Source organism: Mustela nigripes, chromosome 1, assembly GCF_022355385.1.
Source record: "Mustela nigripes isolate SB6536 chromosome 1, MUSNIG.SB6536, whole genome shotgun sequence".
In the NCBI taxonomy this organism is placed as follows: domain Eukaryota; kingdom Metazoa; phylum Chordata; class Mammalia; order Carnivora; family Mustelidae; genus Mustela; species Mustela nigripes.
In genome coordinates this window covers 164,875,348-164,899,538 of record NC_081557.1, presented here as the reverse complement: position 1 = coordinate 164,899,538, position 24,191 = coordinate 164,875,348, and the positions used below count along the sequence as shown (strand labels likewise).

Below are 24,191 nucleotides of genomic sequence, written 5' to 3'. Positions count from 1 at the left end.
CAGAAATCTGAGAGAGAGCCTCACCTTCTTGTGATTGCTCAACCTCTATATATGCAATCTGTCCTTACAACTTGTTTATTTGATCCTTGAAACATCTTTCCAATTTGTTCTCTAGAATCCATTCCCCTGTTAATTCCTTAATTCAGGCTCTCATGCTTCTCTTCTGTATCATTGTAGTGTCTTTCTTTCCCAGTCATTAGAGCCATTATCTGTCCCAGAAAGCCTTCTAAAACACTTATCTCGTTTTATCTTACCAACATTTAAGATGGCTTTGAAACCAGGGCCTTGAAGATAAAATCTGGACTCCACAGAAGCATGAAAAGGCCCTTCCGTCTGCATAGCTCAGGCTTGCTCTCCAGTCTCTCTATGCAGGAACACCTGCACATGAATTGTCACTTAAAGCTACATATGTTTTCTCAGTGAAACAGATTTGCCTTAGTGTCAGAGCGCTTGTCCATGTTGTCACATACTCCCCAAACCAAAGATTTAAATAAATAAAAACAAGTAATTGAGCCTACCTAGAGTCATTTTTTAATCACCCTACATTTATGAATAACAGACATTAATATAAACAGGTGACTAGACAACAGTTACTCTAAGGTTTTCTTTCTAATCAGGTAAACAATTATACAAGAGTAAAACTGACAAGAAATTATCTGAATGTGATATTTACATGGGAGAAAAAACAGTCACCCTATGGTAGGTTTACACTTTCTGATCACTGCAATTGACTATGTTTAAATTTAAAGAAAGTTGTAATAGACTGAAGTAATGAACTTGATTATTACTATTCATGTACTCTAGTTACAATCTAAGGGTTTATGAATTTATCTAAAACATTCTTTTTTAGCTATACCTTAGTTTCATCCTATGGCCTCTCCTCCCCCAACTTCCTCATACCTCACTAAATTGGCAGACTGTGTATTCAAAAGAATACTCAGTAAAGCCAAAAGTAGATTTTATGCCACATTTCCCCAAGCACATCTGACCAAAGGCCAGCACACAGAAAATGCCTGATCACTGGATATCCTTTCCACTAAAGAACACCATGGTTCATAAAATAAGCTCTCCCAAAAGGTATCACCGCAAAAGAAATTTTCAAAGAAACCCATAATACAAATGTTTTCATTTAATTAATACACCATATCATGCTTATTTTTAATTTGCTGTTCCTACTAATCAGTAAGTTTCTTTAAGATTAGGTCCACTATGAAAAATACCAATATTTTCTTTGATATGAATCTGAACTCAACTACCTAATGCCGTGTCATGAATGCTAACAAAACATGACTATTAATTAAATCATATCTTTCCTACAATGACATGGGCTTACTTATATCTTTTATGACTGACAGATGATGGGAAAAGTAAAACACAGTCATTGTTTCTTATACTTTTTTCTTTCCAGTTAAAGAAACCTGGTTGGCTTATTTTGAAGTATTGATTAAATCTCACTGTTTCTAAGAAATCCCTTCCTCATATATGCTTATTTTTGTTCATGTGTTTAAATATCATTTATTTCATTGGAATCTTTAAAGAGAATTTTATTTGCAGCATTTTAGAGTCATTTAAAAACGTTTTTTCCTCTCAAATTAGAATGTCTACAAATTTTGCACTAACAATCTACTTAGGCTTTATGGATTTTTATTTCATGGGTGGATTGTGAAAATGAAAATAAAACATCTAGAGGAAAAGCAAAGAGAAAAGGCAGTTTTAGCTTTTGATATTTGGTTCAAAGCCTCCTGGAGGTCATTTCTCAAGATGCTTGCCAGAGACCTTAATTAGCTGAAATTTCTAATTGTTCACAGTCCTTATTATCCTTGTAAGATAACAATTCTTTTTACATTTTACAATAAGTATTTCTAGTAACCTGTTTACAGAAATATAACAGACTAGACATTCAGAAATATCCATCCCTTTATAGCAAACCTGAAATACTCTAAATAATAATATTTAGAACAATAATATTAATAACAATAATCATTTATGAATAACTGAAGATGAAGTAAGAAAATTTCTCAGAAACAAAAACAATATATAGGCACAAATTCATGGTCTTAAGGGACTACAGTGGAACCCATTTTTGCTCTGAGTTTTTTGCTGATCCCTGGTGGTACTGAGTATTAAGGAGACCCGTACTCATTGAAAAGGAGAAAAGTCCAGGCATGAGCAAAACGAGATATCAGACCAGAAATCTTTTTACAAACTAGGGTACCAAAACCTGCAAAAAGAAATTTTCTTTCTCAGCCTTGGCTCAGGGTGGAATTAAAATGCAGAAAGATTGTTTCTTAAGATTTCCCAGACTAAAAGTGTTCACATGGGTTTAGGACCTGGATAGATTTTACATAAAAAACTGCCAAAAAAACTGTAAGCCAAAAATTTAGTTTAAAGTGGTCCCAGGTGGAAATTTGAGTTCCTGGCAGAAAAAGACCTAAATCCTTTCTTTAGCAAAATACATTAAAATCAGACCTCAAAGGATTTCCATAGATAAAGTTCCATGTTACATCAATTATAATGAAAAAATTACTTAAATAGCAGAAAGTCTTAGAGAACCAGGCCAGCAATCCACATATTACTATTTCCAGGAAAAGAATATAAATAAGTGTTAATATACTGAAAGAAATAAAAAAAGAAAATGGGGCTGTGAAGAAATCAAAGATTATTAAGATGGGCCAGGCTTTGATAAAACACCCAAATGGAACTCTTAGAGATAAAATATGTAGTGTCAGGTAATAACTGAATTTAGAATCACAATGAAATTTTCAAAGGCAGATGAGAAATGGCTGAGACATCTAAAAGATAAATCTCAAGAAATTAAGTAAAGTGAAGCGAGAGGGACAAAGAGAAAGCAGATGTGAAAGGGTGGTTAAGAGATATACAGGGAGAATGAGAAGGTTGAGCATGTGCTTAATCATAGGGTTCCAGGAGAGAATGAAAGAATGGAGAAGAGGGAAGATTCTAGAAGATGAAATGGCTAACATTTTTCAGATTATGGAAAGACATGGAATCTCAGATCTAAGAAGCTCAAATAATTACATGCAGGATAAATAAAAGTATTAAAAATCTAGGACACATCATAACTGAAGAAACCCATATACGATGAGAGGATCTTAATAGCAATAGCTGACCGTGAAAAAAACAGAAAAACAGATTGCCTACAGAAGAATGGATGCCAGATATCCAGCTTCTCAGCAGCAACATGGGTATGAGGAAACAAGAATAATATTTTCAAGAACTGAGAGAAAACTATTCATCTATTTAATGAGGTTGTCTTCAATAACGATGCAAATAGTGATATTTTTGGTGCAAACTGAAATTGAGATTTATTTATTTATTTTTATTTATTACCACAAGAGCTCACCAAAGAAAATCTTTAAAGATATATTTCATGGGGGAGGAAAATAACCCTAGGAAGAGAGTTTGAGATGCAAGAAAGAACAGCATACAAAGAAAATTGTAAATATATGGTTTAAGTTAAACAAATATTAATTCTACATGTATAAAAAATGTGGAAAAAACTAAGAGTTATTACCCTGTAAAATTGGAAAAGAGATGTTTAGAGTTGAAACATTATAAAAGATCTTTTTATTTTTCAGTACAAAGGAAATGTAATAATTATAGATAATAGTTAATAATTAAAGGTAATTTTTAATAATTTACTTGCCACTTTAAGTACACATTCTGAAGTTTCTAGGATATCAATAAAAGAATAAAGTAGCACACCAATGGAATGCAGAGGGACTCAAGCTAAAAGGTGGCAAAAAAAAGACTAAAGAAAAGAGAAACATAAAAAAACAGAACAAATAAAGAAACAATAAAGATGAAATTAAATCCATATATATCAGGTATCATAATCAATGTAAACTGATTAAATTATACATTAAAAGATTAAGGTGCTAAGACTGAATTTTACAAATCCAGCTAGGTACCTTTTATAAAACATATACCTAATCTATAAAGACAGAGCAAATATATAAAGATAGTTCAAAATAAAACAATGTAAAAAGACATATAAGTAACAAGCTTGATCCAATGGCCATAAATAACAGTGCATACTAAATATGGAGGTAAGTGCTCTCTTCAAGCACACGTGGAATATTTTAACAAACAGTCAGATACAAGGCCATAAATAGAACTCAATAAATTTCAAACAACCTAAGATAGACTGCATTCTCTGACCAAACAATAAGATTTAAAAATCAATGTCAAAAAGATAAATTAAAACCCATACCGGGGCACTTGGGTGGCTCAGTGGGTTAAAGCCTCTGCCTTCGGCTCAGGTCATGATCTCAGGGTCCTGGGATTGAGCCCTGCATGGGGCTCTCTGCTCAGTGGGGAGTCTGATTCCCCCTCTCTCTCTGCCTGCCTGCCTCTCCACCTACTTGGGATCTCTATCTGTCAAATAAATAAATAAAATCTAAAAAGAAAAAAAACCAACAACCCATGCTACTGTTTATTTATAATACTTTTAAAGAAGAAATCAAAATAGAATTAGAAAATAGGTGGAACTGAATAATATTGAAAAGAGTTGTAAGAACCTGTTGGATATAGATGAAGAAGTACTTAGTAATTATTGCCTTTAATGTTTATTGTAAAAAGGGAAAACAGAAAGATTACATGTCCATGAGATAAGCATTTAAAAAATTTCAAAAAATATAACATATTAAATGTAATAAAAATAACTAAACAAAAAATATTCAACAGAAATAATTTTTTTTAAATTCGAGTCCCTCTGCATTCCATTGGTGTGCTACTTTATTCTTTTATTGATATCTTAGAAACTTCAGAATGTATACTTAAAGTGGCAAGTTATCTTTTGAAATGGACAAATGACATTGAAAAACTGAGAAGCTCAACTGATATTTAAAAAAGGAGACACACACACAAAGGATCTTAGAAACAAAAAAGCACGGGGGTCCCTGAGTGGCTCAGCAAGGGTAAGCCTTGCCTTCGGCTCAGGTCATGATCTCCGGGTCCTGGGATCGAGCCCTGCATGGGGCTCTCTGCTCAGCTGGGACCCTGCTTCCTTCTCTCTCTCTGCCTGCCTCTCTGACTACTTGTGATCTCTCTCTGTCAAATAAATAAATACAATCTTAAAAATAAAGAAATAAAAAAGCATGTAATTTCGTATTAATATAAAAAATAAGGAATGTTATAAACAACTTTATATAGAGAAATCTGAAAACAAGTGAAATCAGCAAATTCTTAAAAAACAAAAATGGCTCAAATAGAAAATCTGAATGGTTCCAAAACTCTTAAATATATTTGATTGAAACATTCAAAAAACAGGTAATTCACAATGGAAAACAATCTGTAGGCCAACCTCATACTGCAGACAGAATTAATTCCAGATGTTGTTATATGTTAATGAGAAAGTCAAAAGTTTCAAATTTTTAGAAGATATTTGTATGACCTAAGAGAGGCAAAGATTTCTTAGACAGGATATAATAAATAGTAACCTTAAAAATTATTTACACACTTAACTATATTAAGAGCATATTTATCAAAACTGTTAAAAGGTAAGTTAAAAAAGATTGAAGCCCTAAACTCAAACTTTGAGAAGGTATCTGTAAAATATTAACGAGTATTTTTAAAATTACCCTACAAATCAATTTTACAAAGACAAAAAAAGGTGGGTAGAAGACACAAGGAAGCACCTCATAAAACAAAACTGGAGACTGAATATATGAAATATATAAATATGTAAATATAAGAGAAAATGTCCATTAGTGATCAAGAAAGTATAAATTAAATCTATAATAAGTTATATTTTCACAGCCACTAAACTGCAAAACTAAAAACTAAGAAAGCACCAAATATTGGAAAGATGGGAAGCACTGGGAACTCTTACATTTTTATCAAGTAAACTGGCACAACAGTGCTAGAAAGACAGTTTACATTAAGTATTATATCCTGTGACCCAACAATTCTTTTCCTGTACACATGCTCCAAAACTAACACTTGGGTACCAGGATTGTAATTGCATTGATTAAAGAAAACCAAAACCAAAAAGCTCTGTAAGTAGTTATAATTTATGTGAAAAATAAAATGGAAAGATAAACTGTGGTGTTTTCCAATTATGGGCAATGAAAATAATTCAACTATATATACATCAACATGAGTAGGTCTCAAAAACACAATATTGAATCAGAAAAAAGTTAATACATATGTTTCCATTAATATAAGGTAAAAAGCCCAAGCAACCAGATAATATATTTTATAGATAAATACACATGAAGTAAAACTATAAAAAGAAATTGCAGAATGGTGGTTATCTAAGAAAAAGGGAAAGAGAAAGATGATGAGGAGAAGTCCCCAGGGAGTTCAAGGGAATTAGTAACATTCTGTATCTTAAGGTGAAGGCAAGCCTGCAGGTATGTGATTTTTAAATCTCTCTACAAAATGCTTATACACATATACTCTGCTATGTATGCCTAATGTATTTCACCTTAGAGGACAAGAATAGAATTTCAAAAATAACATTTTCATAACAGTAAAAATGATCAGGCGTCATGTTTCAAGGTAATCATTACTTTCTAAACTAAGGAGGTAAATTATAATTACATACACACAAAATCAACATAAATGAGTTTCTTTTCTAAAAGAAAATTTGGAAATTTTCAAACAACAGAGGAGAGATACTGATTTAAAATGCATAATGCCATTATTTCTATTATTTGAGCAATGCTTTATTGTCCATTAACAAAGATTATATTCATGAGAAAACTGGTCCAGATCAGTGATTCTTAAATTTGAGGGTGCGCAAGCCACAAAGGGAATTCATTTAATGTCTATTCCCAAGTCCTCTGCTCTCTGCTTTTACAACTCACTCCCGGAGCTGTAATTCAGTTGGACTAGGGTAGTGCTAGGTATCTGAAATCTTGGCAAGTCCTCTCCCCACTCCTTGCATAGCCTGACTAAGATGGATAGAGACTCACCAAGTGAATAATGATTTGTGTTTATTTTTTTTTTTTGCTATCATATAAAGATGGAACAATGTAGGGAGGCTTCCTTTACTTCATGAAACAATAGAGTAAGACTTTCATTACGTCATAAAAGCAGTAAATTTATTTACCATTTTAAGTTCCCTTTAGTCTTTTTTTTTTTTTTTAATTTTTATCAGAGAGGGAGAAGGGGTTAAGGGCAGAGGGAGAGGGAGAGAGAGCATCTCAAGCAGGCTCCATGCCCAACGCAGAGCCCAACGTGGGGCTTGATCTCACAACTCTGAGATCATGACCTGAGGCAAAATCAAGAGTCAGACACTTAACCAACCTAGTCACACAGGCGCCCCAAGTTCCCTTTTACTCTTAAAAAAATCTTAAACTTTGAAAATTACAAACATTTAATAAACTAGGAGTGGCTCTATTTCATTCATCTTATTAGAGAAAGCCCAAACCCATCAAATTATGAAAATGAACAACTAGAACCACTAGAAAATAGAATTTATACTTGTTTTTAACATGTATATACTACTCTCCATATTTACCACAGTCAGCTAGTGAGAAAAAAAAAAACAATTGTCTGTCTATCCTCTCCCACTCTTTCTCCCTTCCTTTCTCTCATTTTATGTATAGAAAGAAAAGTAATAAAACCAACTTATATTTATTGAGCACTGATTTTTTTGCAGAAACTATTTAAAGCTCTTCATATGTAAAAATAATTCAATCAGCATAATAATATCAGGTGAAAAGTATTATTACTTAAGTCAGCTCTCTACTACCCCTATTATTCTGAGGCAACTAGTAGGGTTTCTGTATGAAATATATTTATTTAAAATTTGTTTAATGACCAAAATAAATTTATCTTTCAAACATTCAGCTTATATAGGAAATTTTGAGGATAAACTCATTGTAAGTTGAAGATTCCTAATCATCATCTAATGTGTTTGAACCAGTTAGTTTTTCTAAAAGGAAAACACAATATACAACAAACCAGAGTACAAGACATAGATACGGAACTTGACATAAGGGCTATATATTATTAGAAAAAAAGATTGACTTCTCATGCCTCATGCCAGATGATTCCCCCCTTCCCCACAGTAAGAATGGCAGGAGAATGCTGTATCATTACATATGAAATAAACATTTAGAGGCTCCATGGATGCCAATCACAGGGTAACTAGGTCGAACTTCACAGTGCATGCACTCAACTATGTCCTCAGAAAAGCATCCTTTCTCAAAGCTGCACAACTATTAACCCCTAGCACAAGAATGAGCTTACTTTGCTCATTTGGAAAGTAGATAACTCAGGATATTTAGCCAATTATCATACATATAATACACTCAGAGACATACGTCTAAACATATGACTGGGTAAATAGATGCATTTGTCTATCTATACATGTGTGTGTTTATATATATGCCAATTGACATCCTGCTATATTACCTCTAAACACTTCAATACATACTTCCTCAAAAATGGGATACTCTTCTTACATAACCAAAACAATTCCGAAATTTGAGAAGAGAATATCATACAACACTAATACACAGTTGATAATCACATTTCATCGATTGCCCCACATTTCCTAGTCCAACATCCAGTTCAAGATTATCATTGTATACATCTTTCATATAATTTTGGATTCCTTTAATCTGTAAAAATAGTTCATCCTTTCTTTTAGTTTCTTGACCTTAGCATTTTTGAAGAGTACAAAAAATTCTTTTGTGGACTCTCTTTTAGTTTGGATTTGTCTGATATTTTCATCAGGATTAGATTCAGTTACGTATTCTTGGCAAGGATACTTCAGTAAACCTTTTCATAATTATCAAAAGAAAAGCCCAACTGCACCAATAAACATTCATAAACCTGCACTTAAAAAGCACAATTTGTACTCTTCCATTGCTTTTTGGAGGTTTAGAATGCTGAAATATTTTAAAAAGAAACTTACCAGCATTACATTCTTAAAATTGAAATAGGGAGAAGAAAAGAAATTGTCAAAAATAATTATAAAGAACTGAGAATCCTCGGTAAACAATAAAATTTTTAATAGCATTAGGGAAAAAGGAGAAATGATCTGAGATGAATTCATTGATCAAGCAGCTTTTTACAGCTGACCTTGAAGAATGGCTGGGATTTCATCTGAAAATATGGGGAAGGGTATTCTGGGTAAAGAAGGCAGTGTAAGAACAATGGTACAGAGGCAGGAATGTTAAATTCTGTTTATTCAATGGGAGGTGGTGTAATTGCCCTACTGTACAGTCTGTGCCTACACTAAGGGTAACAACAGAGATGGCCTGACCCTCTATGCTAGAACCATACCCTCGGGGAGCTGAAAGCCCATGCAGAAAGGATGGACTTTATTTCAAAGGCCATCTGACTTCACTGAGCAGAGCAAATGAGAGCTCTTGCAAATATGACTCAAATGGGAAGAAAGAAGAGCAAATGCTTCCGGATAGTTTGTTTCTGTTGTGTTGTTGTTGTTTTGTTTTTCTAGTAACTCCATGATTAACATTGTTATTCTTGTTATTAAAATTTTATTTATTTAATTATTTGTTTATTTATTTATTATTTAGGGAGTGAGTGCAAGTAGGGGGAAGGGCAGAGGGAGAGAATCTCAAGCAGACTCTGTGCTGAGCACAGAGCCTGACCCCAGGCTTGATCTCAAGATCTGGATATCATGACCTGAGCGGAAATCAAGAGTTGGATGCTTAAGCAACTGAGTCACCCAGGCTCTCCTAACACTGCTATTCTTAATTTTAGGTTGCTTCTTTAAGTTTAATGAAGCTAAGAAATCAGAGTCCTTGGTTTGGTAATATGGTGACAAAATTAAAATGTTAAAGTTCTTTGTGAAAGAGCAGCTTTCCCACCGCCATGACATCTACCATTTGACAATGAAGAAAGTCAGATAAATATGAAATACTGAAATATAAAATTATTAGGCAAGGAAGCTAGGCAGGAACAATAGGAGGATGGGCCTTACACGTGGTGATGGCAAGCCCCAACTGACGACTGCCCAGACATCTCCCCCCTGCATCCAACTAGCGGTCAGTTTGCCATTACAGTATCCCATCCAAGGAAGAGTTAAGTTTGTGGTGCTTGCTACAAGCAGCCCCTTGTCCTTATTTGACCTATCTCTAGAACAGAAATAATGTTGTGGTTTCTTACCCCAAGGCAGGCATTTTGAATACCTCTTGGGAAAGGACATGGGTAGCTGGCTAATTATTATATAATCCAGGCCTGTCTCTCAAATGTTGTGATCTAAGGACCTCTTCGAAAGAGAAAAATTAGTGTAAGCCCACATCCCGGAGTTTCTCAGCCCTTGTCTCTCCTGACCAGCCCACTTCCCCCTTGAAGTGCACTTTAATAAAACTTTGCTTGGTTTTACTTTTGTTGCATTGTCCTGTAATTCTTTACTGTGGCAATGAAAAGAACTGAGGCTTCTTTCTTTTTCCATCTCACCCTCGGTAAGGAAATGAATAGGAAACATGAATATTATATCTTGACATACATATGAAAACACGATAAAATAAAGGTTGGAGAGCACTGACCCAACTGTTAGAACAAACACTGTGCTTGTAAGAGTCCAAAGGCAAAAGATGTCCTAATATAAAACAAAGAACAGGGAGGAAAGAGACCAATAAATGTGCCATGATCACAGAAACGACTCATCTTTTAGAGGTAAGATTTATAAACAATAACGTATACAATGGTAACACAAAAATGTTAGTTTATTTTATGTAAGTCTGACAGTAGATCATTTATATTCTATATAAACAATGCTATATTGAAACCTACATATGTAGAAAGACTAGATGGAAAAAAATGAGGTAAAGCTCCAAAAATAAAAAAAGAAATAGAAGACCAAAAAAGGAAGAAACATGGTCAAAGTGGTTGTACCACACACAGAAATGTGGAAAACACAGATGGTTTTGTATTACTTTCAATTCGGGAATTAAGAAGACAGGAAATTTAACTTCCTTAATTCCTTAAAAGGAAATAAAATACTCAGATTAACCATGAACATACTTTTCTTCATCTTTTTTTATATTAAAAAATTCTCTGGAGCCTTGATTAATTATAAAATATCTTTCTTTTTCATTAACTTTTATAAAAATCTCCTTTGGTTTTTCCTTCTTACGTGACTGTATTAGAACATTTAATTATTTCCATGACTTTCTGGCATTTTTATTATTCTCTTTATCATGTTTCTGAATAATAAGTTTCCTTTTTCTTTGCATAATTTCTCTGTGGGATAAGGAGGAGGTAAGAAAGGAGGCAATAAAAATCGAATTCCATGCTTTTCATCCTATTTCGCCTATTTTTTAAAAGCCAGACTTTATGTATTCAACACCCATAGCAGTATGAAACAAAATATTTTAACAGATCATTTAAACTTTTATTAAAACATTTATTGTTCCATAAATTACAGCATTCAGCATCAATTTTGTCAAGGGACACAACCTACACATAAAAGTTCTTCTATGCATGGTTTGCAAATTGTTCATAGATCTACATTCTGGTTGCATGCTTGTAGTTCAGATAAATGTATCACCTTGGAATGTATTTTCCCGCACAACTTCATTATATTTTCCACTGGGCAGGTGCATCTAAGTTACTTTAAGAAATCAGATTCTAGGGGCGTCTGGGTGGCTCAGTGGGTTAAGCCGCTGCCTTCGGCTCAGGTCATGATCTCAGGGTCCTGGGATTGAGTCCCGCATCGGGCTCTCTGCTCAGCAGGGAGCCTGCTTCCTCCTCTCTCTCTCTCTGCCTGCCTCTCTGCCTACTTGTGATCTCTCTCTGTCAAATAAATAAATAAAATCTTTAAAAAAAAAAAAAAAAAAAGAAATCAGATTCTAAAACTTGAATGTGGGAAGATGAGAGTTAAAGTGTCTTCAAAAGTCAGTCCTGTGTTGTCCAAAAAGTGTAAGCTTTTCTCCTACTAAACATCAATAGACTATAATCTGAAGATACAGTAGGGGCACCACTGACATAGATACCCAAAGGTACTTATCATAAAACAAATAAAACAGCAAAAAGATATTCAATATTTTTACCTACCAGTGATATCATAATTTAAGTGGTCAAAAAAAAACTCAAGCTCTTCAAGAAAATAGAAATGATGGGTGTGGACAATCACTCACTTGAAATATTGCCACCAATTTTTAGTGCTCCTCTGTCTCAGGGAGAAAATTAGCATAAAATTGCTTGCACTTTATGTACATCATTGTAATTTTTTCCATAATTTCCAACTGTAACATTTTTCCTTTTCAACAACAACAACAAAAAAACCCCCAAAGCCTATAATGTCATGAGGAGGACTAAAAAACCCAGAGACTGTAAGAAACTTGAGGACTGACAATTTGAAAATTGTAGCGCAGAGTCAGTATTTCCCGTTTTATTCCTGGAAATCATTCCAACACACAGAGAATGAAAGACAACTATGCAAATGCCCTATGTATTGAAAATAGGAAACAGAGCAATCCTAGACCCACAGATCAATGGAATGGCTCCAAAATCAGTGATGGCTGAGCAAAAGGGTGTGCAGGAGGAAAAAGAGAAAAGAAACCTTGAAGAAATAATCCAGAAGCTGCAGATTTCAAAAAAGAGCTAACAAACCTACCTACCTTAAGGCCAGGAGCCATGCCTTTCTATGTTTGTAGACATAAAATGCAGCAGTTTCAGGTGGAAGCATCTGTGGATGGTTTCAGAAAGCAGAGAAAGTGAGGCTAAATGAAGAAATATACAGAAAAGACAAATTTACAGAAAGTAGTCTATACCTGTGGAAACAGAGAAGTAAAGTCTTTCATTGTATGTGAGAGGAACAGAACAAAACAAACAACAAAACCCACATTGCCTATCTCCTCTGGCTAGACTAAGAAAAACTCACTCAGCTCTGTGATAGAAAAGAAAAACTGGACCAGCACTGGGTCTATATAAAGATGTTACAAGAGCGGGAGAAAAGGGTGGGGGAAGAGAGGAGCAGCAAACCAATGGCATACGGGGGAAGACACACTAAAAACACGTTAGTATTAATGAAGCAGAAAATTGTGAGCAAATATTTCATCATGAACTTTTCAAATGTAATGAATAGCAATCACCTTTTTGAAGCAACTAGGTAATGCAAATATGCAAGGTGTCAAGGCAAGGTTAGCAGCACAAGAGCAAGAGATGAACCGTAAGCTTCCAGTACTCAACCAAATGGCATAATGGAAAAAAATAAAAGCACAAGAAAAATGAAGGAGAAACTGGAAATAATACAGGGGAAGAGAGGGTACTGAAAGCATAAGAAAGTAGCAAGGATTGAAGTGATGCAAACTAAATAAATATATATTGAATGAATGAATGAATGAATCAAAAGAATTTGAATGAATGAATGAATGAAAAAGAATTAGAAATTATAGAGTACATCACAGACAAAATAAATCCCATACACATATAAAAGGAATCATTGAAGAAGAAAATAATAATAAAATAGTGCAAATAATAACAATAAAATAGTGGAAATACTTAAAGATATAAGTTAAGAACACTTCAATCTCTATCTTGGGGAAAGACCAAAGGAAAAAAAAAAAAAAAAAAGAAAGAAAGACAAAAATCACCATGTCTGTGTGGGCAAAATACTTCAGAACAGTCAGCACTAGAATAAAATTCTAGTGAAAATCACTAGACTTCAAATATAAATTAAGAATCATTTATTCAGTCATGTAATTAAGAATTCCCTAAATTCTACAATGCTAGAAGAAAGAAGAGCCAAATGGTTCTCAGCCCAACTATACTCCGAGAAACAAACATGCAAGAATTTTGAAAATGCAAAATTTCAGAAATATGATTCCCAAGGTCCCTTCCTCAGGAATCCATGAGAGATGACTTTCATCCAATGAGATGATTAAAAAAATAACAAACTTGCCAATAAAGTATATGCTCCTGTTAGAAGTAAATCTTCCCCCAGTGACCAGTGGAGCCTTCACATGACTGTAGCTTTGGACAGACTGACGGCAATCTCACAAGATACCCTGATCCATAAGCTCCCAGCTAAGCAGCACCTAAGTTCCTTAATTGCATAAACTGTGATATAACCATCATTTGCTGTTTTAAGTTGCTAAATTTTAGAGTAACTTGGTGTGCAACCATAGATAATTAAAACGAGGCTTAGAAAGTATTGGATTTGAAGAAGCTGGAATACTAGAAAATAGAAAGAGGATATTCTATTTTTTTAAGGATTTTATTTATTTATTTATTTGACAAAGACATAGTGAGAGAGGGAACATAAGCAGGGAGAGTGGGAGAGGGACAACAGGCATCCTGCAGAGCTGGGAGTCTGCTGATATGGGGCCTGATGTGGCGCCTGATCCCAGGACCCTGGGATCATAACCTGAGCCGAAGGCAGACACTCAACATCTTCAAGCACAGTGAGTGACCTGGGCCTCCAGCAAAGCACTGGGGATTGACAGATGTTCTCTGGTTTTACAGAACAAGGTTGGTGCTAGACCCATGTTTGGAAGCGACTCAAGGCAAGAGGCTGTGGCTGTATTGCTGCTCGAAGGGTTAGATGGTGTTGGCTATACAGAAAATGGCATGCATGCCCAGCAGTCTGACTGGAAAAGACAAACACATGTTTTTACAGACAGATGTGGGCCAATTGAAAGAAAAGATTAGGTGGGGGAAATCTCGGAGTGATTTCTTTCAAAAGTGAAACTGGAGAGAGCCACAGATATCGACAGTAAGAAAGCATAGTGGGTGGACCACCACAAGTAGGAGCTTCAAAAGAGGACACAGTCGTCTCGTTAAGGAGCCACAGGTGATACATCCCAGTGAATGAAGGCAACTCCAAAGACCCAGAAATATGCCCCAAGAAAAGGAGGCAACGCTTCATATTTGATACGGCCAGTAGAAATTAAAAACCCCACCTCTTCCCTGTAGGAAAGGGAGCCATAGTTAGAATCCTAGGAATAAAAGGTTTAAACAGAGGTTGAGAAAACCAGGAATGCAGCTGACATGGCACCACCTCTGCACTCAGGCAGAAGCAGAAAAGAACAGGGGAAGGGAGAAACTTTAACATTAGAGACCTTCCGAGATTTGATTATTACATGGAACTGTAATTAATTATCCGAGGGGAACCCTGTGTTCTGCTCTTTGACATGTGGCTATATGATTAAAACAAATTTTTTATTTAAAACTAATTAAACAATAACAGTATTCCATAATATAGTTACAGAAATCACATAATTGTCAGCACAATGGAAGTTTTATAATTCTAAAGCACACCTTCAAAGCTTGGACTGCTACTGACTGGTAATAGTAATAGGGTAGATAGTAACTCAAGCACTACCAGTTAAGGGGCACCTGGGTAGCTCAGTGGGTTAAAACCTCTGCTCAGGTCATGATCCCATGGTCCTGTGATTGAGCCCCACATTGAGCTCTCTGCTCAGCAGGGAGCCTGCTTCCGGCTCCCCACCCCTGCTCTCTCTGCCTGCCTCTCTGCCTACTAGTGATCTTTGTCTGTCAAATAAATAAATAAAATCTTAAAAAAAAAAAAAAAGAAACTAACTTCTAGAACCAAACTGCCCTATAGTGTAGCATACCATAATTGTTCTATCAAGTATGAGCTCACATGGGCTACCCTAAGGAATATATTTATAAACCATTTTTAAAACAACTGATAAGCCCTGATTCGAAGAAAATAGCTAAAAATTAAGAACATTCATGCATTTGAAGAAAGTGCAACATACATTCAACATAAAGTTGGCTTCCATTTTTCTTTTTTATCTTAGTATCAGATAGTCATTGGTTCAATTTAGATTTCTTAATTATAAAAAAATATAAAGAAGATTTGGCAACATTACCTCCGAATATAATACTCTCAATTACAGCGATGTAATCTTGGGGCTCCTGCTCAGTAGACATCTCCCATTTGCCTCCAGCGATATTTAATAGTTTGTAGAGCTGATCTGAACTTGTCACCCCACACAGCAGAGTAACCACACTCTCTGGTGAATAAAGTACCTTTTCCAGAAACTGACATTTCATTGGAGTTAGGTCTTTAAGCAGGCCATTTGATAATATCAGAAGTTTACATTTGTAAGAGTTTAAATTCAGCAATTCCAAATCCCAAAAAGAGTAATTCTCCAAGCGATATAATAGGACTGCTTCCCTTTTCACAACATGTAAAAAAACTTCTGTCAAGTACAGAGCCCATTCCTCAGCATCTTCTTCATATATCATTATGATGTCTCTTGTATTTTCTGGAAAAACAGAAAACAGTGTATTAATTTTCTTATGTTTGAAATATTAACAACATATTATATTATTAATATCAATTTTTTTATGTACTCTCTAGGGAATATATTACTTTTATTATACCAGAGACCAATAATATAATTCATGTTATCCCCATTATGAAATCATCCAGGATTAAAGTAATCCTTAAGGTCAACACAGTTCATGCTTTGTGCGAATCTACACTATACTCATTGTGCCAGAGTGAACTAGGATGCTCAACCCAAAGAAGAGAGAGGTTTCATGGCAGAATAAAAGGAATATTTTGCAGGATTATAGGAGCTAGGCTCAGACATAGCTGTGCCGGTAACCACAAAATTTATCCAGATTCACAGTATTTAACTCCTTTGAGCTACTGTTTCTTCTTCTACTAAATGAAGGTAAAAGTAAAAAATAAATAAGCCCTAGCTAAGGAATCAGATTGTTCTGTGAAGGTATGAGAGAATTTTCACGAGTCTTTTTTTCCAGGTAAAGATGACTGCCTAAAGACAGGTGCTCAGAATTCTAACAAAACAAAAATTGTTAAAAAAAATTAAAAATAAAAGGAAAGAAAGAAATTCAATAGCAGAAATGAAATAAAGGGGGTACTACCTCATGTCATAAACTAAATTTTATGCTGATAAAATAATTAGAAGGTTCTGATGGAACAACACTAATCTGAAACCTCTCTCTGAACCTATAACCAATTCTGATAAAGAAAATTGAGTCACCACCAAAACCACCACGGTGCTTATGAATCTCTTCTCCATTTGGAAACTGACCAGGGAGTGTCTGCAGCAGTAAGAAAGGCTGTCAGGACTCTCCACAGGCCAGGGCTCACGGATGAGTCAGGGAAGCCCAGCAAATCCCACAGGAACCCAAGTGCATCCTTGGGCAGAGGGCAGGGGCCTTACAGACAATATTTAACAGGTCTCATTAGAGACTACCACTCAGGACCACCAACCCGGGACACTTTGCTTCTCCTCCCCTTTTCTTTCTGGTCATTAAAAACTGATTGGAATATAGATTTTTGTCACCCAAACTGTAGCTTGAAGGGAAAAATAAAAAGTAGCAAAAAAGAGAGGGACGGGAATTTAAAGAATAATTTGTCCACACTATCTTAAGCAAACAGATGCTTTAACAGAGCTAAGAGAAACACAAGCAAAATGAAAAGATAAATAATACAAATTTGTAGTTTCAGGAAGGGAATACACAAATAATATTAACAGTAATAATAGGATCATAAAAATAATTAAAGTAACACAGCATGCGAAGACTAGTAGAAATCATAAGCAGGGAAGTAAAAAACTCCATAGAAGTTATCTATAGTGTAAAAAGGCTAGAGATTAAATAAAATCAGAGTTCAAACACAAGTTGATTTAACTTTTTTAAAAAAGTAGCATTTAAAAGTGTATGAGATAAGGAGACAAATTGAACCAAAACAGTACCATTACCCAGAGATACATAAATTAGAAAAAGCAATAACTAGGATAAACATAGATAATATTTTAATTTCTGGACTAAAAGAAAAGCTTGATATTTTCATAGTAAATGCAGAAAAAGAGAACAAGGTATAGCAATTGGTACAAATATATCTGCATAAGAGACTAAAAAGGAAAAGACTTTGTATAAAGACACTTTAAAGGCTGCAGTAGAAAAGAACAAAACACACTAACATATTTTAAAATATAATTTTAAAAATCTTTAAAATATAAAAGAAAAATGAACCAGTTCCATATATCAGTGGGGCATGATCAAGTTCTAAGAAAAATTATTAAGGGAAAGTCTATCTTGATGAAATTGCCTTTGGTTTAATGATTACTATAAATAAAATGTCTTCATGTAGTTCAGGAAGGAAAAGCGACTCACCCAGGAGGAGAAAAATATGAAGTTGGTCAAAGATTTCTTCAGAGAAATTTCAAGCCCAGGTTAGAATGAATTTTAAGAAAGTTCTTATAAAAATAATATTATATTCATATTATAGAATATTGTTCATCCATAAAAATGAACCACTGCTACATGCAACATGGATAAATCCAAAGACAAAAGATAGAGTGAAAGAAGAAAAAGGGTGTATTCTGCAATGATTGTATTTATATGAAGTTCAAAAAGAAACAAACAAAAAAACATTCATGGTGATACAGATAGGATATCTGGTCATAGGATTAATGAATGAAAGCAGGCATGGGAGAACCTGCCAGGATTCTGGAGATGTTCTCATCTTGGTCTGAATGGTTGTCACACAAAGTGTATGTATGTGCGTGTGTGTGTATAAACTTTATGTGTAAAGTTAATTTATCTGTATTTCTTAGATTGTGTGTGTAAATTATTCTGCAATAAAAAAGTAAAGTACCAAAAGAAAGAAGAAGGTTCCAAGATGACAGCTATGCAAGAAGCCTGGTCTACAGACCAGTAGGGACTTAAAACAGGTGAATGGAGCATTTGAGGAGGGAGAGCCCAAGAGCATTACAGGAAACCAACAGATACTAGTTAGAATTAGTAAATCAAGAAGTTGTAGGATAGATGTATCTTTTAGAAACAGAACAATAAAAAGGAAAAATCTGAAAGAGCTATGGTTCTTGAGGTTCTATGGAGAATCAAATTGTGTTTGGTGACGGCGAGAGCAGAGGATTGCTGGTTTTCATTATAGATGTTTACCATAATTCAATATGCAAGTGTAACCATACTCAAAATGTAAATAAAAAAGAAAAATACAGGCTACAAATAGAAGAACCAGAGTAAATAAAATGAAAATGTAAAAAATTTGAAAAAAGAAAGCACAGTAGGTTTCATATAAGTACATACAGAACAAAGATAAAATGTTGAGGGGATTATGATTGCACTACAAAATCAGATATTAAAAATCTTGATCAAACGTACTCATGGGATGGGAAAGCTGAGCATTTTTGGAAAAAATAGTATAAAATATTAACCTCATCCTTGATAGAATTTAGTCATTTAATACTTCCTAAATTTGATTTATGAATTTAAAAAATAATTCCATCCTCTCACTATTTTTTATCATTTTCCCTAAACAATAATAATTTAGAGTATTCTAAGTAAAGATTTTTATCTGAAAATTAACGTCCTTCAAATTTACTTTATATTATTATTATTATTTTTAAAGATTTTATTTATTTATTTGACAGAGAGAGATCACAAGTAGGCAGAGAGGCAGGCAGAGAGAGAGGAGGAATCAGGGTCCCTGCTGAGCAGAGAGCCGGATGCAGGAGTCTATCCCAGGACCCTGAGATCATGACCTGAGCCGAGGGCAGCGGCTTAACCCACTGAGCCACCCAGGCGCCCCTACTTTATATTATTTTATTTGAAAAATAGCTTGTAGAATATGATCTCATTTTTTAAAATTTTTAAATTTTTTTTAATGATTTTATTTATTTATTTGACAGAGAGAGAGGAGGAAGCAGGCTCCCTGCTGAGCAGAGAGTCTGATTCGGGGCTCAATCCCAGGACCCTGAGATCATGACCTGAGCCGAAGGTAGCGGCTTAACCCATTGAGCCACCCAGGAGCCCCTGATCTCATTTTTTTAAAGATTTTATTTATTTATTTGAGAGAGAGAGTACAAGTAGGCAGAGAGGCAGGTGGCGGTGGGGGGGAGGCGGCGGGGGGGCAGTCTCCCTGCTGAGCAGAAAGCCCAATGCAAGGCTTGATTCCAGGACCCTGTGACCATGACCCTGAGACCATGACCTGAGCCAAAGGCAGAGGCTTAACCCATTGAGCCACCCAGATGCCCCTATGATCTCATTTTTAAACAATCACTCCATGAGCATTTACTTAAAATAATTTTATTGATAGTAACAGTTACCCATGAAAGATAGGACTGTGAGAGATACATTGCTTTCTTTAAAAAAAAAAAAAAAAAAAACTCTTCCAGAGGATCCTGGCTGGTTCAGTCAGTTAAGCATCTGCTTTCAGGTCAGGTCATGATCTCAGGGTCCCGGGATCCAGCCCCATGTTGGGCTCCCTGCTCAGAGGGGAGTCTACTTCTCCCTTTCCCTCTGCCCCTCCCAACTCTTTGTGCTCTCTTGTTCTCTCTCTAAAGTAAATGAACAAAATCTTAAAAAATAAAGAATTAAAAACTTCCATATTGCTTATATTTCCATAGTAAACCTGTATTATTTTATAAAACAAAATAATCATCCTTAAAAATCAGTGGTAAGGTATTATCATGAATACAAAGAGCAAAACACCAAAACTCTTGTAATCTACAATTATCTTTTTTTTCTTCTGGATATAAAGCTTGTATTTTCTATAACACCAATGGGCCAATTAAGACTATAATGATTTTGAGAGCTATTGTATTTTTATTGAATTATCTGCATCTTTTCTCATGATATAAATATCATTTCCGAGGACAGATGCTTCCTTTTTCAACTCCTTGATTCCTAAATAATGTCTTTCATAATTTCTTGAACAGGTATTCAATAGAATTTTTAATATGCTTATGTGTGCAGCATGAAGATGACATCTGGAAGAAAACATATGGGAATAATACACAAGTTGTGTATGAGTCATCAGGGTTGCTCTGCTATTCTCCGTGTAGCATCTCACCCAGCCTGGATGCTAAATACATACTTGTTGAACAAAAACAAACATGGCACCATAATTCAGTATTTTTATGTTTGAGGAAGGGTAGAGAAAGAGGTTCCTTTCTATTACATATAGCCAGAGTAGGCTACCATAGAATTCTAAACTAGAGAGTAAAGACAAAATTCATAATGTGAATTATTAAGTGTTTCAAGTAAACTAGGACTCCAATGTGTTTTATATATATCATTTTACTTTATTCTCAAAATTACCCTATTGAGTGGATTCAAACATTATTGTCATTTTACAGATGGGAAAACTGAAGTGGTACTAGATTTGGATTCCATTGCAGGCAGTCTGATCCTACAGCCTGTACTTTTAAACTCTAACAGCAAAGGACACAACATTATTTAAGAGATTAAGACAGATTCTTCATAGGTGATATGAGTTGGGTTATTCAATATTTAGCAGCCTATGAGTTAATCTCAAGTATGCAAAGTCTGTGAAATCTTACAAGGACTCTGGTTCCCACCAAGGAAAAAGAGGAAATAGAACATATGAGGTACTCCAAGAGTATGGTTATCTATGAAGAACTTACAAAACTATTTTCTTGACTCTAAAACATAAGTCAATAAAATTATAGAACAAGTATAGAATAAGGGGTGCTTGGGTTGCTCAGTCAGTTAAATCTCTGACTCTTAATTTTGGCTGAGGTCATGATCTCAGGGTTGTGCGACCAAAAGCCAGAGAGGGTTCCATGCTCAATGTAGAGTCTGCCTGTCCTTCTCCCTCTGCTCCTTGCTCCCCTCTCATATGATCTCTCTAAAATAAATAAATAAATAAATAAAATCTTTAAAGTACAGAATGAGGGGCACCTGGGTGGCTCAGTGGGTTAAAGCCTCTGCCTTCGGCTCAGGTCATGATCCCAGGATCCCGGGATCGAGCCCAGTATCGGGCTATCTGCTCAGAGGGGAGCCTGCTTCCTCCTCTCTCTGCCTGCCTCTCTGCCTACTTGTGACCTCTGTCTGTCAAAAAATAAATAAAATCTTTAAAAAAAATGAAGTACAGAATGAATATTTCCATGTTACGTAGTTGAGTATCATACTACCATAGGAAATCAATTCTAGAGACAATCATAACTTATCTTTCCAAAACTTCCCAAGAAATAGTAGACAGGTAACCTTTCTCTATATTCTATGGTCATTTTATTCTTAGGTTAAAACTGATCTTTCCTTCCAAATTTATATTTGACTTACAGTTAGTCTATAACCCCTGTATGACAATTTCCAAAAGCTTAAAGATAAGCACTCAATGTCACCCCTTTCTTCTCTATAGATAAAGTCATTTCAATCCTTTAATCTTTAACTTTCTCAATTATTATTTACTGACACTTTCCATGTAATAGGCATGTTGCTAAGCATGTTACATGTATTATTTCATTTTATATTCCTAAAACTACATGGAGTTGCCCTGCTATTCTTACTTTACTGCTGATCACACTGATCCTCAGAGAGGTTCAGTAACTTGTCAGGGCTACAAGGACAGTGATTGTTCCTTGTGCTGCCTTCCAGTCTTTCATTTTGAAACCATGTTGAGTCAAAATGCAAAAGTTATATAAAAGGCCTTTTCACAGCCATGGTTTTCTTCTTCTTTACTCAGAAAACAGAAGTCTGTCCTTGAGTAAGATCTGGACTGTGCCCCAACAATAGTTCTCTATTGATTTTCATGAGACACCTACTGGCCTTTGTTTTACACACTTGAAATAATCAAACTTACATCATTATTTGCCAGTTTAAAAAGGAAGGTTATTGTTGCTAAGATTGACTGACTTTTATAGACTGTGAAATGAAACAATAAAAGTTGAATCTGAAACACAGAAATAAAATTTTCATTCCTGGAAAGCTTTATCAAAATAAAAGAAAGTTGTTTTTGGAGATTCAATTAAGGTCTGTAAATAAATTATTTAAAATGTAAATCTCCAGTCTAACAACATAATATAAATGACAGAATTTTACAAGGGTAGAACAGAATATAGCCATATTAATTTTTATAAATTTACTCTAAAGTGGTATCTCAGATTCCACAATGATGTCTTTTATTTATCCTACAAAGTACTATAACAAATTCTTTTAACTTGAAGGAAATTTGTATCAATAATTGATATCAATAATTGCTTTTGCACTGGGAACAGATTATACTACATATTACCAAAGAATGAGACTGAGCATGAATCAAACCCTTCCTATTACATATGTGTAGGTTCAAATGGCATATTTTTTCTTTTTGAATAAGATCCCATCTCTTACCAATGTTTGTGCAAAATGAAGAAAGATAGCATAATGCATCTTTTCAATATTATATTTTTTCTACCTGGTGATCAAAGTGCAGAAGAAAAAAGAGCAGAAAATTACAAAGAAATGACTTATAGCCCAAAAGGACTCAGTGGTGGTAACACAAACATTAATCTTGATTGAATCACACACACACACACACACACACAAATATATCATTACTCAAAGTACATAGGAAGTGTAACTTGTTCTGTGCTCTAACTTTGTACTTTAACTAGCACAAGGAAACAAAACTGGGGATTTTTCTCGAAGGCATTAACGTAGTAAAATCACTATAACTCGTTGGTTAATTTCACTTATTCAGAGTGGCAAAAAATACCAGGTGTTTTTTGTGTGTATCTGTGTAGCAGATTCTGCTAATGTACATCCCATATCTTCCTGGCCCAAGAGCTGCAGGTTAGTGGTCAGCAGTTAAGCACACTGACCATTTCCAACCTCTGTTTTGCTGCTTGAGGACTTTCTCTGTTCTGAAGGAGCTTCCTCACTCAGTGCCATGCATCTGCCTGGCAGCTCAGAAGTGTGAGGATTTAGGGCAGTGAGGGCTGGGAGGCAACCTCAGTCACCCTCCACTCACCTTCCTCAAAGGCTGGATGTTTTGAAGCTGAGTGAGGCCCTCCCTAACCAACGCTCATCTGCTTGCCCACAAATCTCAGCTCACTTTTGCCATGGCCCAAATCCGTAGTATTATATACTACTGTACTACATAATCCAAGATTATGGAAATCAGTGTGTAAATAATAGCTTGCCCATCCTTCAGGGGGTTTATTCTACATTAGGGATGCTGAATTGTAATTGTCTATTGTGTTTTTTGCTTATTAATATACTTTTTAATATATACTATTGTGTTTTCTGCTTATTAACATACTTTTTAATGTGCTTTTCTCCCCTTGTCTCCCATTTCCTATTTTTTCACTAGTGCTTCATGGGCTCATCCTCTAAATCAACTACCTACACTTATGTCCAATTCTCAGAGTTTTCTTCAGGGGAAATCTTTCTCTGTCACATCAATTTAGCTCTTCCTTTCAAATACAGGAAGGCACGAACATATCAATTTAAGATTATGCTTTTTAGCTATGATGAAGAACAACCAGGAAAAG

At 34.9% G+C, this 24,191-nt stretch overlaps 1 protein-coding gene across 3 annotated transcripts in view; it reads right to left on the bottom strand.

Annotated features, from left to right (window-relative positions):
* Positions 1–24,191, bottom strand: part of BANK1 (B cell scaffold protein with ankyrin repeats 1) — a 306,556-nt gene that overhangs the window by 258,615 nt on the left and 23,750 nt on the right. For all 3 annotated transcript variants that reach the window (XM_059376571.1, XM_059376554.1, XM_059376562.1), the window contains exon 2: positions 15,786–16,184. In XM_059376571.1, coding sequence (XP_059232554.1) covers positions 15,786–16,184 — 399 coding nt within the window. The remainder of the gene's footprint in view (positions 1–15,785; positions 16,185–24,191) is intronic.